Raw genomic sequence first — 19,810 nt, forward strand, 5'->3', positions numbered from 1 at the left:
AGGAGTGCCCAGAACAAGGGCTCAAGCTGCATTAGGCTGTAAACACTTGAGTTAGAGATGGTTCTTGTCCCTCAGGATGGTCACTGTCTGTGTCTGGAGTCAGAGGAATGGAGACCCCGGGGAGATCCCAAAGCCTGGGAGCCCTGTGGTGACAAAGGGCACCAGAGCAGGACCAGCCCCAGCCAAAGGCTCCTCTCCTACCACACATGGATGAGAAGGCAGTAAGCTTCACTGTGGCACACAACACTCAGCTCAGCCCCTTTCTGGATATTTCCCTACCCATGCTCAGGCTGATCATCACAGCCTTCTACATTGCAGAAGCTAGCCTTGAAATATTGTCTCAAGGCCTCTTGAGAATTTAAAACCCCAGCATGTGTCAAAAGCTGGGAGAACGGCCCCCGCCAGGGAGGGTTCCCTTGAAAGCAGCTTTATGGCACCCTAAGGAATAACAGGTTCTGTTCATCCCAGTGAGCCAATTCCATGCTTCAGGATCAGGTCATGGCACTGCTTTCTGGACCTTCCTTAGCTCAGCAGTGGATGAACAGAAGCTCCGTGTGACTTGGGACCTCTGCTGCCTGTGCTCCCGAGCTGAAGGGAGCAATTGGAACATTTTAGCAGGATGCTATTTTTAAAGCACTGTGGAACTTCCACATTTCATCAAAATGCAAGTTCACGTGGCTGTGGAGACCCTTTCCATGAGTACAAAGAACACTCTCCAATCATAATGTGGATGACAGCTCGAGCCCTTCACCCACATGGGTATTCTCAGAGAGAAACTTAAAGTTTCTAACCAGGCAGAAGCCTGAGAAACTGTTGAGAAGAATGTAAATAAGGTTCTTTATCTCTCTTGTTGTTCACATTGTTTATAGTTAGGTTTTGCTACTGTACATCATTCACTGCACACCAACAGTTTGAGATGTTTTCACTTCAGGACCAATAGAGTTGGTCTGCACGAAGCTCTGTATAAAAGAGCAATGTATTTTAAAATAAACCAGTTATACTCTCAGCCTTCTGAACAGTCTGTTCATTCCTGTCCTGCCTCAACAGCATCACACCCACTCCCTGTCTCCAGCCCACCCTGCTGGGAGACAAAGCTGGGACTCACATCAGGCCCAAAGCAGTGTTTGCCATGCTGCACAGTGCTGTTTTTTGGGCAGCCAGATGCCAGGTACCTGCACTCACTGTGACAAGAACTGGGGCTGTGTGCATAGGGAAGAGACATCTGAAATCCAACATTTTCCATTCTAGTTCCATTCTTATTCCCACTCAGGACTCCCTACAGCACTGCAGCCCCTGTATTTGAGGTGATTTTAGTTACTGACCTCCCTGTTCTGCCCCTCACTGCAGACACCAAGGGGTCTGTGCTGCAACAATCAGGATGGTGACACAGGGAAAAAGCAGAATGTCCCCAGCTGGGTGGCCTAAAAATCTTCTCCTGCTCTCTGGTATCTCTGTATCCAAGCCTGTGACACAAAACTCACACCCACAGACAGCAAGAGCCATCAGGCATTTAACCAGGCCAAGTCACAAAGCTCCTGGCTGCTCATCTGGGACCTACATTTACCTCCCAAACCTGGTGACTATTCCTTACAGCAGCAGTTTGGTGACAAGCAAACAGCAGATGGGAGTGGGAGGACAGAAGTGTCCATCCTTCTGTCATTGCCACCACCTGCTTCCCTGCCTGGGAGAAATCTGCTGGCTGGAGCACAAGAGAGGACAAGCCAATGGTGCCAGAATCACCCCAGAGTTCCCATCCCACATATGACACTGAGCCACACGGGGTTTGTCCCACCCACTGAGACACAGCCATGGAAAGAAGGAAAAGGAGGAGGCAAGGACATGTCAGCTCTTCCAAAAGGCAGCTGCAGAGGGCTCTGCCTGGACAGCTGAGCACACAGAGCTCTCCAGGCCTCTCTGACCACCAGTGACACACACAGCGACTGGTGATGCTCACCCAGGCTGCTGTCAGTGAGGCCACTGGGACTCCTGAGAATTGGAAGGAATAAGAGGAGAAATGGCTTGGTGCAAGGGCTGGAAAAGAGCACTGAATGGGACATGTGGGAAGCAGCACAAAAAATGAACCAAAGGGGGAAAACAAGACTGGGGAAGAAAAGAAGATGCAGGACAGAAAGGAAGGAAAAAGGGAAGAAGTTTATACATCCCCATGTACCAGCCTGCCTTGGAAGAGCATGTTAGCTGCCAAATGCAGAAAGCAATTACCTCCAACCAGAGCCCAACTTCCCTCAGATCAGTTCTGGGCAGCTCACTAGAGTTCCTCAGGTTTCCTGGCTCAATCAGAAGTCTAGGTGAGTACCTTGCAACTCCTCTGCAGCCTGCCAGGCCCTAGACTGAGCCACTAAAGTAAACTGACACTACACCTGGTGCAGACAGAAACATTCTTTACAAGGAAACAAGAGGAGCAAATCACATGAAACTTGCTACTTAGCTGGTAAGAATTTCTGGCTTTGCTTTGGTTTTTGCTGTGAACTTTCACTCATGTGCTTTAAATGTTGCAGCCCAGAAAGAAACAGATTGAGGAGGATGAGTGTGATGTGAGCTGGTAAAAGGAGATGGAAGAGTCTGGGAGATGTGTCACAGCAACAGTGGGTCAGTATTTAATAGTTCAGAAAGAACTGAAGTCTTGGACTGTTCAGTACAGCCACTGTTTGTGTTTCTTGTCAGTGTTTCCTGGACAGGCTCATCTCCCCTCCTGCAGAACTTGACAAGAACAGCCAGCAGGTTTCCAATGCAGCTTTCTTGGCTTCAGGAATGAGCTGTCTGATGGGAAGGAAGCTATTTCTGCCCTTCCTTTGTTGGCTGTACAGGGTTTGACAGGAATAAATTAGGTACAATCTCAGGCTGCTACTTTCCATGGGCTCCAGAGGAGTCAGGGCCCCAAGTAGTGTATTAGCATTTACAGATGTGCACTTTAAGGCTTTGAAACCCTTGAAAACACTGACAGTACCCACATAAGACAAGATACGAGCTGCTGAGAGGCCAGGGCCATGTCCAGGGCTGCAGCCAGGCTGGGAACTGTGGAGTTCAGTGACTACACTGCCTTGAGTCATGGCTGATAGCCACGCTGGGTTGACAGCCCAGGGCCTGGACAGCCCCAAGGACTCCTGACTGTCCAGAAGGAACTGGACTAAGGACCTGAAACAGAGACAAGCTCACCTGATAGGTTCTGCTTACACCTCTTTTCTTTAGGTTTTTCTGTCCCCGAATGACCAGCTGCAATTGTGGTGAATGATGGATTAGTACAGGATTTTTCCTCAAAACACAATACACAGTATTTTAGCAACAAACAACTTTTTTCCCACTCCCCATCACCCACTCTGCTACCACACATGGTTTTCCAACACCACATCCCTGCTTTTAAACATGGTTCCAAAAAGCCCCTTACTTGCTTCTGAGGCAGATAAAACCCCAACAGACACTGTTTAAGCTGCTCCAGGGAGATATCCCACCCCTTACCTGTCCATTCCAGCCAGAGGCACTGCCAACACCACATATTTTGCTTCTCTTGGATGGGGAATGGAGGGAGGCCAGGCTTTTATGCTGGCATGCTATTTATCTCTGCAGCAAGATGCTAAAATTACATTTCATCTGCTCTGTCACTTTTGCTCCAATTAGGGAGCACGGAGAATGGTAGTGGCCCACTGGAAACCCAGGCAATACACAGGCAGGATAAAAACCTTGCAAAGAAAACTATAGCTGGTGGACCTGAACAAAATTGTTTAGGCCTCTGGTTATGTTCAGTCACTACCATATGGACTTAACACTGCAAGGAAACTGCACAAGTGGAGGGGATATTCATTCCTTCTAGCACATGTATTTTGGTCTCACATACACACATCTGATTCACTGTGACCTCCACACAGTGACTGCACAAACAGCTGGACACTGGTCACTGTGACATTTAAATAAACTGTCACGCTCAGCATTACTGTAGCCTGCAAACTGCTCTTCTATCCAGTCCTCAAACTTCTGCTTGCAAATGTCTTTGCTCCACCAGGACTGCACTGATACACAGAAACAGCAGAAGTACTGCTTTATCTCCATCCATCCTTTCTCCACATCTTGGCTCCCCTCTGAAAAATCTATGCTCAAATACCTGGTCCTTGGCAGCAGGAATCCCACATCACCTGTCTGACAGGGCTGGGGTGCCAGGAGCCTGGGGAGGAGGGATAATAAGGCACTACCTCAGGGGGGCTGGCTGCCTGTGAGCTTAAACAAGGTACCCCATAATATGTCAACATTCATTGAGCACAGCTGGATCCTGCTTGAAGAAGAGCATGGAAGCAGCAGGAATGGGTAACCACACTTACCACTGGAGTTCTGGGAATTGCTGTTTGTTTCTTCAAAGTTGTTTTGCACTTTGCCTTCCACTCTTCTGCTGAAAGCACTTTCTGCTGGATGGAGAACAAAGCAGGAATGGTGACTGGTCAACACTGGATGCAGAACCAGGCAGACAGGAGGCAAGACATGCTCTCGTGCCAGATAATCACAGACCCTGAATACAGCAGAAAGGTCAAATACCTAATTTTGGAGGCAAATGGGCCAGATTCAGTGAAGGGATAACAGGTGGGTATTTTTCTTGAATGCCTTCTGGCTGAGGTGTCCTAGCTTGGCTCTTAGGGAGCCCATGAACACCAGTCCTGACTGAACCAGAAAGGTCATGTCTTCCTCCCCTGGAAAAAAACCCAACCCTTACCTTACTCTTCCTTAAGGCAACAAGCAGCCCTTAATGCCTGTGAGCACAGGTGACCAGTGTGAGACTGAGCTCAGGGCCTCAGCACCACACCAAAGTGTCACCAACAGAAGCACTGTGCCAGCTTCCCTTGTGCCTCCCAGTCACCTGCACTCCCTTCCTAAACACCCTCCTGGAAATGCTGAAGCAGAGGCCTGAAGGGCTGTCTTAGGGCCTGCCCAGCATGTCTGGAAAAGCTGTGGAAGATCCTCTGGCTCTGTGCTTCCCAAGAGTGCCCTTGTTCCCAGAGCCCCCCAGGCCCCGCTCCTGGCAGGGCCCTGCTCTGCCCACTGCAGCACAGCACAGGGCAGCTCCCAGTGACTGCACTGGAGGCTCCTCCAGGGCACTCAGGTGCTCCCTGCCCCTGGCAGTGGCCACAGATTCCTGAAGCATCCCTGCCCAGCACAGCTCGGGGCCTCCCACCCTGCTCAAGCTGTGTCCCTCAGCACCAGCTCAACAGCGCAAGGGGCTCCTGTCTCACTTCACCAGGTCTGCAATATCCAGGCAGATGGACTTCCTGTGGTGGCTCAAAGGATAAACTAGAGATTAAAAAGAAAGGAACTGGCCAAAGCAAGGTGTGTGGCCTGTGCTGCACAGACCCTTGCCCTGCACTCTCATTCTGGAGCCCACTGTCCCCGAGGGGCTCACGTGGATGTGGCCTGGCTTGGCTCTGCTGGACCCAGCCTGCACACTGGGCAGGGCTGGGGACACAAGTCCTTCATTCAGGAGTGATGAGGACTCCTGAAAAATGGCGCCAGACCATGATTTCCTTCCTGCAGACCACTGGAGTGGTCAGAACTGCTGTCAGGACTTAGCAGAGGGCCCAGGTCCCTGCAGGCTCCCAGAGCTGCAGCATGGCTCACACACGTGGGCTTTGGGGCTACCAGAGACCTGAACTGCAGGAAGAGCCCAGCCTGTGGATTTTGGCCCAGCCAGACCCTTCCAAGTCCTGAGCAGGCTTCTCAAACTCTCAATCAACTACTGACTCCTAAAATTCAGGAGAACAAGCAAACTTGGTAACCAAATCAACTGAAACAGAAACACATCAAACAGGGATGAAAAGGAACTGGGAATACTTATCTGCCACTTGACAGATAAATTATAATAGAAACAAGTGGCCTTAAATAACAGGAAAATCAGATGGAGACAAAATTGCTTGGGTCAACCTACCCTTCCCAAGAGACCCAGGTTCAAGTCCTGGCTTATGTCACAAGTGGAAGTGAGATGGAGGTCTCCAAAGACCTTTGTAGAGAATTTGCATGGTGGTTTTGCCTTCATCCCTTAGCTTCCCCTGCAAAACCTCCCCCAAGTGTGGCAGTAAGAAAAATCTGGTTTAATGCCCCTGCTTGGTGCCTTCTCACACTGAGAGGGCAGCTCACTCTGTTCTCTCTCCTTGTATTGGAACCTTTTGAATGTGAAGTAGAATTCTCTGTATGAACCAAGTCCTTGGCAGCTGTGGGTATGTATTATCCACAAAATCCATCATTGTTCAGCATCCATGGCCTCTCCCACCACAGCCTCCTCTCATACTCAGCATCTGTCCATGCCAGACATTCTAGGGGTGTTTAAACACCAACTGATGGACCAGCCCTTCTTCTGCACCCAGATGGAATCTCTATCCATCAATCTCACAGACTTTAGAGGGTGCTTCCCAGTGTACTGCACATGGCACACTATGTTTCACACCCTATTTATTAACTGCTGTTTTTCAGAAGTCTTTGCTTTTTTTTTTAAATTTTTTTAGGCTTGATCTTGTTCAGAAGGAGGAAACTGAGACAATGGAAGGATCAATCCTAATTGCATTTTCTATCTCATCAATAATGGTTCTGTAATACTGATTTTTCTGTTTATCTCTCGGAGGTTCCTGTGGGGAATGGAGCACCATGAAAACACCTGTACTCCATATTCCAAAGGTACAGCCCTGAGAACATCACCTTGAGGGAAACAAACACTAAATGCCAAACTGCTGAAAACCAAGCAAAAATCCCCATTCTTGACAAGCCATTACACCAATCCTTGTCAGGAAGCTCTTCTCAGTTTGTGACACCAGGATTTGAAACAGGGTTTTTTGCACCTTGTGGTTACCACGATGTTTAACAAAAACAACTTGTCACCGGGAAGGGATCATAAAGGATCTAATCCCCTCAACTGCTTCTAGGAGCAGCTTCTCTGGGACAGTCATGGATGGAGCAGACTGAGGCCAGGAAGGGTCAGAAGCCTATCCAGGGCAGGACTGGACAGTGGGCAGCTCAGAAAGCTGAAAGGCAGTCGGTACCTGTGATGGCCTTGCTTCCTGGGGATGCGGAATTGGGAGCGCGGAACATCTGGGACTGGGAGGCGGGCGGGACGCCGGAGGGCGCGCGGTGCAGGAGGCTGGAGCAGCGGTTTATGGACGCCGGGGACTTTTTGCTGGACTGGTTCGTCTGTGTCTTCACTGCCACGAAGAGTGGAGATCGAGAGAACTCTGGATATGAACACTCAGAACTAGTGCCTGCACAGCCAGGGAGCTCCCAGAGCAGGGCCTGCTGGAGCTGCTGATCCACCCAGCCCCTGGGACAGAGCTGGGCTCCCCCCTCGCCCGAGGGGACACTGGGAAAGCTCCTTAGTTCCTTTCCACACCTCTAACTGCCATTAGTTCCCTTCCACACCTCTAACTGCCAGTAGTTCCCTTCCACACCTCTAACTGTGCACGACCAACCCATTCCTGCTCCTGCAGGAATCACCCCATCCATCCAGAAGCACTGTGTGATTGCCACAGCCTGGAGGCACCTGCAGCTCTGGCCTCCATTTGGGAACAGGTTTCTAAACTACTCAGATCTCTGAGTAGAGAGAAGTTAGGATCTTTGTTTCCTGAGCCTTGAATAAATCTTAGTGGTCTCCAGATACATTCCTTGTCTCTTTGACCAAATACAAAGGAAAGTGAACTGTTGGGAATGGAATGGAATTAGGAGGCAGGGTGAATAATGGCTTTAGTCCCATCTCCAGACTGGTGACATGTGGAGAAATTCTGAATATTACTGGGATATGCTCTTTGAATGCATCCATATTTTGGTCTCTGCAGCACACAGTGAGGATCACCAGGAATTGTCAATGCCAAAAGTCATCTGAAACACCTTCAGGACAGCCCTTCGTCTGGGCCACATGGATTAAATAAACCATTATAAAAATGGAGAAACTGTCTAAGAACCTCCTTTACTCCTAAGGAGCCTCTTCTATAGAAAACTGGATATAAGTCCTGAAGCCCCAGTCCTACTCCAACCACCTGTCATGAAAAATCACTAACAAAGCAGGTTCCCACAGTCCCAGCTCCCTGCCAGTGATTTCTACAGTGATACTGTGGGACACCTAAAGGTGGAGGGACAACAGCAGCACCTGCACATCCTACACAGTGTGAGCGAGAAACACTCGTCCACTCTGAGCAGCTCTCAGGGGAATGCCATGGCAGCACGGCTAACTCTGAAAGAGGGGAGAAGTCCCCCAGGCTAGGACAGGACACTCATTTTCAAAATCCCAGGAGACTTTACAGACCTTGACTGTGACTGGCTCTCACCTTCATCAGCAGCACTGGGGACTGGGAGCGTGTACATTCACAGGGGGTTGCAATTCCAGGGGTTTTGATTCACTTGTTCTGACACACAGCCCCAAGCTGACATTTCCTACATGTCAGTTTAGCTCTGCAGGAAATTATGCACTGGTTTTCTCACAGTTTAGTCAGGATAGTTCTCTGCTTGGTCTCCAGCCAGATAAATAGGCAGAAGGCTTGTTTTGCTCTCTATATTTCCTTTCAATCTCCATGGATAATCCTCCTCCAGCTGCTGCCAAACTGCCAGCAAAAATGTAGTCAGATATGAAAATTTCCAGCTTGTGGATCATCTGCTTTCCATGAGGATCATTCCCAGCAATGTCTGCTTTATTCCCCATCAATGCCATGAGAAACAGCCATCAGCAACTCTTCAGTGCCAGATACAAAGAGCATCACTGCACATCCTCTGCAGCCCAGATACTGCTCTGGGAGCTGACAACAAAAGTCTCAAAGCTATGATGACCTCCAAAAATTTCTTCTTCCTCCTAAATGAAACAAAGAGTATGTCTTCAAACTGAGACCCCACAGAGAAGGCTGCTCCAGCTGACACTAGGCAGAGAGAGTTTTGAGCAGCAATGCAAGACAGACAAAGGAATATCAGTTCTAGCAGTCTGGAGGGAGCTAACAGTTCATTGGGAAAAGAAAATTCAGTCTGTAGTTCATCAGATGCCAAACTCCCTCGGAAGGCTGAGCAACACAGGTAGAGAGCATCACATGGCTCTTCTGCTCTACTCTGGAAAAGTCACCTTCACTGTGGAACTCACAGCCTCAGGCTGTTGAAAAGGCCAAGCTGTTTCTTAAAATTAAAATCCTGAGTTGCTGAATGGCCACAAGAAACCTCCTGCTTCAAAATCTGCAGCAAGACTGGAGACAGCACTGTGGGCAGCTGACCTCATAACTGCTGCTGTGGAGCTTCTCAAACCCTCTGAGAAGGCAGCGGAGACCTGTCCCAGTGGAAGTGCAGTGATGTGGAGGGTGACTCTCACTGCATGGTCTGCAGTCAGTCAGCTCAGGACTTTGTGCTGCTGCCCTGCAGCATGGCCCAGGCTGTGCTGAAGGACACACGATGCAGGAGATGCTGAGAACAGCGGGGGCTGCAGCCTGGCAGCAGGAGAGCTCGGTCACTGCTGGGCTGGGTCAGCTCGGCTGCAAAGGAGCTCCCAGGGGGACACTGAATAGGCTGAGGTGCTCCTTGGGGAGCAGTCAAGAATTTCCAAGGGGATTAGGAAGGCACTTCTTGACCCACTGCTGGTGCCTGCCCTGCCCAAGGGTGGAGAGCAGACTGGAGAACACTCAGGAGGAGACAAGAGGATAACAAAGGGCCAAGAACAGCAGAGCTTACAATGGAAACACAAGTCACTGCTGTGATTTAACCAGGGCCTGGAGAGCAGGCTAGGCCAGGTCTAGAAAGGACAGACACTCAGTAACTTAATCCTCCTTCACTGAGCAGACAAGATTATAAATAGGACCCAGTGCTCAAAGCTGCAGCTGGCTAATTTTAGTCTGAATTTAGTGGAGGCAATAATTCATCAAAATAATTACTTTATGCAATTGCTGCATTTTCTGTCACTCAAAAGCAAGATCAGATGTCTCTCTAAAGCATATCTGTGTGAATTCAATCATGGCAATCCTACAGAATGTGTTTCTCCAGGCAGTCCAGAGATCACAGTGGTCCTTCCTGGCTTTCCTGGTTTTGGGAAAACCTTAAAGTACTGTGATTGGCAAGCTGTGGCAGCAAGAAGAAAATCTGGACCACAAATCCACAAACTACCATGATGCACCACCACAACAGGGACCAGATTGTCTCAGCAACATTATTCCTTCCAGGTAAAAATTCTGGTCAAAAATTTGTGTATGGTATTTCTTTAGAAAGGTCTAGTCAGGATGCATAGGGAACCATTTTGAAGGTTCAGATGGAACTATACCATCATCTATGGATAAAAAACTGAATGTGCTGGAAAGTGATTCCTTAACAATGGCCTGAAATTCCATACTCCGAGCAGATACCTTGGCTGTGGCAAACAGGTCTTTCCAAAGGAAAACCCCTCTGCTCAAACCTATCAAATTTTTAATATGTGTCTTTATACACACGAACAGGTGGAGCCTGTTGCTAAAACACTGTGGGATCAGACTGGGAAAAGCACCTGAACTCAAAGATTTCTCTCACTGAAGTGGAAACAAAGATACACCATCCAACTGGAATCTGGAGTTGGCTTTTTCCTTGTTAGGCAGGTTCTGTGTGGAAACCAACTGTACTACCAAAATGGCAGCTGCCCTAATGAAACACTGCATTGAAGCATTTTGGCTTAATAAATTTGATCCAGTGTGCATCCAATACAGAAGGGAATTGAGCAGCAAGCCTTGATGAACTTCCTTGAGCATCTCAGGTGTCAGGGTGGATGTAGGTCTGTCTGTCCCCTGAAGAGCCAAGAATGATCCCAGGGATGGAAAGACCCATCCCACAGAGCCAGAGCCCATCCCACAGACCCTAAGAGAAGTGAGCAAGGCCCAGAGGTGACAGCCAGCCACATCACGAAGGTCATCAGGAAGTTCATGGCAATGAGACAGGAGTGTGGCCAGGCTGGCAAGTCAATCCACAGGTCAGCAGCAGGATCCGCTCTGGTGAGGTCAACCAGGACCAGTGATCCTCAGCAAGGTGCAGGGTGCCCAGACAGGGTTGACATCAAGGTGAGAATGCAGCTGTGGCTTGGGATACAAACCCATGGGACCCAGAGCCAGGCATGGGCATGTCCACAACTGAACTGAGACCAATATCCTACAGAGCAGCTAAGGCAGGGTGTGTGGATCAAAGCAGGGCTGCAGCAGGAGTGTGGCTGTGGGCACAGTCCCATGTGGGGCTGCTCAGGGCCTTTCAGAGCTCTGAGTACTCTCAGGGCCCTGACATGACTTTAGATTTCCATCCTGGAAGCAGAGCCATGGAGATCTGTGCTGGTTTCACTGCTCTCTCCCCACATTTCCATGACCTAGGAGTCTGAGGCCATATCTGCAGGTACCAGGCAGAGGTGAATGCACACTCCTGAGCCTGACTCACCAAGCTCAATCCCACTCCTGGTGCATTTATAGCCAGTTCACATCCCAAGTGCCTCAGGTTCTCTCAGCACTGCAAACTCATCACAGAGTCACAGAATGACCAATTGCTTTGGGTTGGAAGGGATCTGAAATATCATCTTGTCAATCTCCACTATCCCAGAGTGCTCCAAGCCCCATCCAGCCTGGCCTGGACACTTCCAGGGGCAGCCACAGCTTCTCTGGGCACTCTGTGCCAGGGCCTGCCCACCCAATTCCTAACTAGATACTGGGAATTTCTTCCCAAAATCCCATCTAATCCCATCCTCTAACAGTGTGAAGCCATTTCCCCTGTTCTGTCACTTCATGCTCTGGAACAGTCTCTCTTCATCCTTCTAAACAATTCCAGCAGCCCAGCCCCAGCAAACGTGGTTCTCAGTTCCATCTTTCAAAGCACCCAGAGCCTGAAGGAGGACAGGAACATCACTGAATCCTCCCCCATGAATCTCCATTCAGAAATGTTTCTAAAACTGGGACAATGAATGTGCCTACAATCTACTTTTATTTTTTGGAAACAGCCTCTGACAGCCTTCTTCGAAAGAGTGAATATGTTGACAGAAGCAGCATAAGAATATTATTTTTAGATTCATAGCCCAGTTCTAATCTTATGAAAAAGCTCCTACTCCTCACTCAGAAAAGGGAACTTTGGAAGGAGACATTTGGCATTAACAATTCTAGGGAAGACCACAGCAGAGCTCTTTTGCAGACAGCAGCTATCCAGCTGCTCTGACCAGAAATTATCCTGCAAGATGGTATTGAAGCTGCAGGATATCATTCCTTGTTTTACCCATTTTCAATGACTTTTCATTCATTATGACAGAAAACCAGAAACACAGGCTCTGGAAGGGAAGTTTGCACTCCAGCAGAGACCCAGAAAGCTGAACTGGTGATGCTGAAGGCCTTTCCTCACCCATTTCCACTATGACTGAATTTTCAGCATTTGCCTCATTCTCACAAGAATGAGACCAGGGTAAAGACACAGTCCCAGCTTTACTTTTTCTGACTGCAAGGAACAAAGAAAAGCTAGCTGTGCTTTTCAAAAGTCAGGTGTTAACAGCTGCCTCACAGGACCTTGGATTTTGGGAAGAACAGAGTCTGAGAAGCAGAAAGGTGTGAGGATGTAGTGGCCAGCCTGCCTTGGGAGCTCATCATGCCCTCTCCCATATCTTCATCTGGGTTAGTGGCTTGTCATCATAAATCATAAATCTTACTGGTCATGGGAACTAGGAGAGGAAAAAAGAGGGTTTTTAAAAAAAAAAGGACAAAGAAAAGTTTAGGGGGGGTTTAAACTTTATGAAAATACTATCTTCATCTGATCTTGAGTGTCCACATAGTAAAAGATACTTGAAAGCACTGGAAACGCATCTGCACAGCTCAGGGCCTGCTGATCTAGTCTGCAGCAGGGGCAGCTTCTTTTCTTTTGCTGCAGAAATGACAGTGCAGAACAGCTTCAAGCCCAGCACTCAGAACATGCCTCCTCCTCCTCCAGAAGTGGGGCAGGGCCTGGGGGGGCCACTGGAATTGTAGGGCCCACTGCAGGCACACTCCTCCCAGAGAAACACAGCTGGGGTTTCTTTTCTGCTGGAGAGCCTGGACTGGAACCAGCAGCTCAGCTATTACTACAGCTGGTTGGGAAGGTGGGAGACATCAGTGGCAATAAATGGCCTTGAAATGGGAAGCACTGGGAAGGTAAGAATTAGCTAGGGCTGAGCAAGCCCCAGTGCTCACTGCACACTGCTTCTGGGCACAGACCTCACAGCCCTGCTGTCCAAGGGCCCCTCTATGGCAGGAGATGGACCCACTGCTGGTCACCAATGGCTTTGCTGAGGGCTGAAAACACCTCAGTGAAGAGCTGGAGCTTCCAGGGGCAGGCAACCACAGCAATAACTGCAATGTGTGCAATCATAAGCACTGGGACAGGTGCTTCAGCAGATGACAGATAACAAGATTAGCTTTGTGATGATGATGTTGGGCGTGTATTTTACACCCTGCACCTTCTACCATGGTCTGTATCCAAGCTTTAGAGAACCTGCATGGTACCTGTCAAGAGCCACCAAACCTTAAAAGTGACAGTCTGGTGGACCATGTTCCCATAAACCCAAGGGTGCCTCATTGTAATTCCTTAAAAACCTGATTCCCGGGGATTTTGGGGTGGAAGCGCCCCCTGCCGGCTGCAGCTGTGGGCCGATGAGCTCAGCTCATCCCTCATCCCATCCCTCATCCTCCTCTCCATCATCCCAAACCCTGGAGCAGCACACCCCGGGCACTCAGCAAAGCTCAGGGCAGTGCTGGGAAGGGAGCAGAAGTTCAGCGGTAAAGAACTTCTCTGCAGATTTTGAAAGTATTCAAATCCAACAGGTAGCAAAAATTTCTCTCAACATGTTTAGTCACATTTTGCACCGAATTACACTGAACTGCTTGTTAAAGCCTCCTCCCCTCTGTGTGGCGAGTTCAGACCACAGTGCTGTCCAGTTTGTTGACAACTACCTTGTCCTGAGCTCCCAGAAATAAATAATTTATTGAGTGTGATCCAGTAGCAAGCTGTTGAGGTCATTTAAGTGATTTTGAAACCAGTTTTAACTCACTGCTTGAAATATTTCTGCAGAAGCTCATAGCAAGATGCTTCTTCTCTAACATGTATATTCAGTTACTATTTAGGGGAGTATAAAAATGTTGTGCATCTCTTTGGTTAAACAAGAGCCTAAACCATCAACCCCACAAGGAACATGTGTAGAATTCCCTGGGCTGGGGTAGGAGCTCAGAGACATTCCAGACCTAACAGTGCCCCTGGGAGAGGGGATCCCAGCTCAGCTTTGCAGTGCTCAGCACACGATCTGTGTCCTGCCCGCTGCAATCCCACAGCTCAGGGGAAGGATCCCAAGAGTGAAGTCTGTCCTGGCAGCCTGGTGCTCCGCAGAGCCCGGGAGGTGCCAGGCTGCAGCAGGCCAGCCCTGCAGCAATACTCACTGATGGGGGCGTGCAGAGCCACGTGCTCTTGGTAGGGAGTGTAGTACTTGTACTGCTTGCCACAGAACTCACAGGTGTAATTGCCAGTTTCTGTGAAATGAATAAGGACAAAGGTCAGGAAGGAGACCAGCTCTCTTACACAACCCCCAGTTTCTTTTTACAGAGAACCTGGTCAGGTCACACAAACATTCCTCATGCAGTGGAACTTGCCTGCCCTGTAATCTACACGTCCTTTTTCCAAGAAAGAAAACAGTACAAAACAGAGGGAATGGACCATGCATAAGAAGTCCAGTAGATCTGAACAAGCTTCAGAAGATTACCCCAAAATTACAAGTGTGCAAAAACAAGGGAGAGAATCCATTCTAAAGTCTGTATTGCAGGTGACACAGTTCTGTCCTCTGGTTACAGGTCTGGGATGTGTGGACAACAGTAACAGTCAAACCAGGAAACAAACAGTCAAGTTCAAGTATTAGAGAGCTTTTATTTGGGATTGTGGAGTTCTCTTACAGGAGAAGGGGCTTTTCTGGAGTAACTGTGCTCATTCCTGCTTTGGGGACACTGGAAATAATGGAGTGTAACCACACACTGAGAAGTATAACCTCCTCCTCTTGCCAGTGCTGGGAATACAGAACTGGCAGCATGCAGCAAGACGAAGGAAAATCCATTGATAAACAAATGTTTCCAAAATGGAAAATTCAGGGAAATGCTTTGGCAAAACCTGGTATTCTCTCTGTTTCCCTCTGCTCTGTTTGAGGAGCCACACAAAGGCTATGTGAATGAATCACCTGCCAGCTCTCAGTGCACCTTCAAGCTTTCTCTCATCCCTGCCAGATTGCTTTTCCCCTGAACTCCCCTCCCCTTCTCTTTGCAGAGCTCTTGAGCAGAACGCTTCACAAAGCTGCAGTTCTTAGGGCCAGGGATGTTGGTGTTTGATGCTCCTTTGAGCCTGAGCATACCTGTGAGCACCCAAATCCCAGCCCTGCTGTGTAACACAGTACTTCCTGCTTTCTCTAGAGGTACTGCAGCCAAAGGCAGTGAACCACTGAGCTTTCCTTTTTATTTGAAACAATAATAACTCTTACTTGGCCCAATCTTCTGGAAGGGTTCGGGCTCCTCCTCCTTCACCTCATCGGCAGCGATGACGGCCTGGTCATAGGGGTCTGCAAGAGAACAGAACCAGAAGACAGCTGACAACACCTCAGCTTTGCCTTCTACAGCTGCATGGGCACTGAATGCTCCTGCACCTGTAATCACATTTCCATCTGTAACAGGATTGGAAGACAGGAATGATAAACCAGTGACCCCTCTGTCTGACTTGTCCTTCCTCCTCTTCCTCAGGTGCCCCAGGATTACCCCTGCTCCCAGCCCACTAACAGGTCATGTGGGAATTAATGTTTAAAAAAATGCAGAGAAAAACTGAATGAACACATTGCAAAGTCCGATCCATATTTCCTGATTTTCTTCCAGGGAATCTTCCCTCTAATGCTGCTGAACTGGCTGACAGTGGGCACAGCAATGCAGTCTGCAGGCACATCACCTATCAAATACCAACCTGGGACTTCTAGCAGCTAACAGCACAGCTAGCAACAAATCACAACCCAACCCACTTTAGAGGAGAATTTGGTGTATGCCTTTAACAATTTACAAGATCACTACAGACATGAAACACCTGCTTCTTCAATTGTCGGAAGCCTGACCAAGTGTATGTGCAACAAAAGCCTGGTATCTGCTAGGGCTGGGCATCAACCTACTGGCTGTAGGGAGAGAGGATGCTCCCTATCCCACTGCAATCCCTGACAAAACTCCTTTGACTCTTACAAGTTCAGAATCGACCTGCTGTGTCTGAACTACTGAATGCTTGAAAAGGTTTGTGAAATAAAGCACACAAAGGAGCTCAGCTTACCTGCCCGGTTTTCTGGGGCCCCTTCCACACTAAAAACTAACACAGAATAGAAGAAGGAGGGGAAGAAACAAAACAGAAATTAAATCCTCTTAAATGGTCTTGTTTTCCTCCTGCATTTCACATACTGCTGCAGCACATTTCAGCCCCACTGAACAAACCAGGCTTTGTGCCCCAGTCCCTCCTCTTCCCAGCAGCATCCTCACAGGACCTGGTTGAGCATGCCCAGCCCTAATACACACAGATGCTCGAGGCCTTTGTTCTGACCCTGACACAGCCCCAGGTAGAGTTCAGGTGCGCAGCTGCCTCACCCCCTGCAGGTGCTGGAGCACAGCAGCCCCAGGGAGGAGCTGGGACAGTCCTTGCACACACATAGAACCCTTTCCAAGCTCTCTCCTCAGCAGAGCTCCCTGAGACATTTCTGACTGAAGCAGCCACATTCCCCTCACAGTGACTGTCAGTGCCACTAATTTTCTTCTGCTCCCCACAGGAGGAAGGGAGCTGGCAGTGGTGCCCTGCAGGAGAGCACTGGCTGTCCTTAGAGCACATTCAGACGTCCACACTTTCCAGGTAAACACAACCATTTTTTTGGACAACCATGTATTGTGAAAAAACACTTGCTTTTCTGAGACAGCCCAGCCATTCAAAACCTGCTGCTCACCAAGCAGCCTCTTTCTAGAGCTCTCCTTGACCAAGTGAGGAGCAGTACTGCCAGGCTTGCACACACAGAGATGGTCTAGAGTATCTGTGGGCTCCGAGGTGAGGAGCTTCAGCTATTCAGTAAGCAGGGGGCAAACCAGCATGTTGATACTTCATTTTCCCCAACACAGAATAAAGAAACACTGCTTCTGGCAGTGGGTATCTGCTTCTGTCTAGGTGTCACCAGCCTAAGATGCATCTATAGTCACCCTTTAAGGGCCACTGACAACTTCAACGTTTCACTACCACAGTCATTAACAAGAATGAAAGTTCCCGACTCTGAAATCTGAAATACTTCACAGAGAAGTATGCTGGGAACAAACCTGTAAATTCTGACACCAAAAAGCAACCAACTTCTTCCCTGCAAATAATCAGGCTGACTATTTTCCTTGAGGTACTCAGTCCCAGGATCTCCATGCTAACCATGAACCTCACTGCAGACACACTGCAAGGTCCCCTGGTCCCAGCACAGGTGCTGTTTTTATGCACACAGAGAGAATCAGGCACAGCAAACTCCTTCCTGCAGTGCCTGTATACTGTGCCTCCATGGCAAAGACAGGCAACTCATGCAGTGCCACATCCTGTACACCACGGGCCACACGCTCCTGCAGAGCCATATTTTGCTTCCCCTAAGACTTGTCAGCCTAGTTCAGGTGTCTGAGTGTCAAAACATTACTCACCATCCACGGCATGTAGGTCTCTGTGCTCTTGGAAGCAGCTATAGTATTTATATTTTTTCCCACAGATGTCACACGTGTACCTAAAATTGTCTGTAGGAAGAAGAAAACAGACCAGTTTAGAAACTCTGAGGTGAAAGGCAAGCACTGCAACCAGACTGCTCAATGAGACACCCCCATGCACTGACACATCCCACATGCTCTGTCAGGCCTCTAAGCCACACAGACAACCACTGCCTCACATTGTTCCCCCTGCCCCACACTACATGGCTTGGGGCATATTGTGATTTATTTTCTCTTCAGACAGCTCTGCTCTCCAGAGCAGAACCCACAGACCTCACAGCGATGAGGATGCAGGGCAGCAGACCCTGCTGGCATCTCCTTTAGAAGTTAAGGGCTCAGCAAGTTCAGGGACAAGCAGCTGTTGGTCAGGATGGGGACAAAAGGGCAGAACTAAGCACAGAGCCAATGTATGAGCTGATAGAAACCAAATCCTTAAAACATCAACTCTAACGTGGACTGGATGTGAGCACACTCCTGCTTCTCACTGCTGCTCTTTACTGACTCTCAACTGCACCCAGGATCCTGTCAGAAGCAACAAACCCAGGAGACCCAACAATCCAAGGCACGCAGGACAGGAAGGTGCTCAGTGAAGGGAGGGCTTATGAAGCCTGGTTTCATATCCATTTGTTCCCTACACCCCATCACTTCATCTCAGCATCAACCAACCCTTCACCACAGCTGCGGGGCGCAGACAGATGTAAAACAGCTCCATGTGTTTATGAATCTCGTTTGTTCTGAATGGGGATTAGTATCTCTAGTTCAGCTATCACATCAGGAGGAGGATGTGATGGAGAAGGATTTCCTGGTCAGCTTGGTGACTCTGCTGCCTGACACACCCTGGGGTGCCTTTCCTGAGCAGTCACCCCACCTGTCAGACGACCCCAGGCCAATGGCTTGGTGCTATGAGCCCACAGCAAAGTGGCAAACATAAGAAAGTCCACAGCAAACACATCAGTTTATACAGCCATAAAGGATCTTGGAACCAGCAGGAGCAAGGAGTGCAGGCAGCAGCTCCCAGGGCTCCACAGAGGACCTGCCATTCAGTGAGTTCCCCTGCAGCAGCCTAGCTGTATCCATGTGTCCCTACTATCAGCAACGTTAAAGCTTTGTTTTCACCTCTTCCATGCTGTGTTCAAACACAACAGACTGTGCACATTAAGTAAGCTTTTCATTTTATTTCTCCATCACTTTACTTTTAAAATTACTCCATATTTTAAGCTATGATATATTGGTACAGTGTAATCCCTCACTTTGGTTCACTGCTCAGTTCAGCAGCACATGGGGTTCAGCACTAAATAAAGGATCACTGTCACCATTTATTCAGAGTGACTGTAGAAGCTATGATGATCTAGCAGAGAAAACTGCCAAATCTAAATGGTGTTAAACATCTGGGCACTGGAAGTTTACCTCTGTGACTAAAAAATATTTGTATCTTAATCAGAGCACAGCAGGACTAAACTAGAGTTAAGGGGTTTTTAGAAGTCTAAGTTGGACAAGCAAGGAGAAAGGGACTGTTGCACAGACAATGCATGGCTTGAGGGAGAGGAGGAGCAGCAAAACACACCTGTAAGAACACAGTGCAAGTCACATTTAACTGTGTTTGTTCCATTATGTGATCTTGTGCCTGCTCCTTGTGTGGTCACAAAACGGTGCTGAGGGCCTCCCTCTACCCTGGACCCTCTCCCACAATGAACAGATCAATGATTACTGCTGGGTATCTGTGTAGCTGTTGCAAAACCCCGCAGACAATTAGCACAGTCAATTAGCAAGTCAAGTAGCAGAGAAACTCCTAACTTGGCATCAGTCTCACCTCAATGGGTGTTCCCAAACCAAGGCACCAACCTCCTTTTTGAAGTGCAATGAGCTCTACAGGACCAACTGAAGAATAACTCTTCAAAGGAGTCCCAAAGACCAGGAACTTTCACATTCAGAGAACAAAAACTATTATGGCCTTAGTTTGGAAGAAAAGAGCTCAGTAAATTAGAAGACTTGTTAGAACAGAAGAAAACTAGCTAACACACCATTTCACAGGGCCAGGCAGGGCTACCTGTGGTCCCTGTCACACAGGGGGATCTTACTGACTC

General features: G+C 48.7%; 1 protein-coding gene across 1 annotated transcript in view; it reads right to left on the reverse strand.

Annotated features, from left to right (window-relative positions):
* The window catches only part of ZNF618 (zinc finger protein 618), a 148,631-nt gene that overhangs the window by 23,370 nt on the left and 105,451 nt on the right, over window positions 1-19,810 (reverse strand). The window contains exons 8-14 of the mRNA XM_085594010.1: window positions 17,667-17,756; window positions 16,291-16,326; window positions 15,470-15,547; window positions 14,388-14,477; window positions 7,026-7,214; window positions 4,329-4,412; window positions 3,175-3,231 (exon numbers count right to left, since the gene is read on the reverse strand). Of these exons, the coding sequence (XP_085450136.1) occupies window positions 3,175-3,231; window positions 4,329-4,412; window positions 7,026-7,214; window positions 14,388-14,477; window positions 15,470-15,547; window positions 16,291-16,326; window positions 17,667-17,756 (624 nt within the window). The remainder of the gene's footprint in view (window positions 1-3,174; window positions 3,232-4,328; window positions 4,413-7,025; window positions 7,215-14,387; window positions 14,478-15,469; window positions 15,548-16,290; window positions 16,327-17,666; window positions 17,757-19,810) is intronic.

The sequence above is a fragment of the Lonchura striata genome, chromosome 17 (assembly GCF_050655825.1).
Source record: "Lonchura striata isolate lonStrDom1 chromosome 17, ASM5065582v1, whole genome shotgun sequence".
NCBI lineage: Eukaryota > Metazoa > Chordata > Aves > Passeriformes > Estrildidae > Lonchura > Lonchura striata.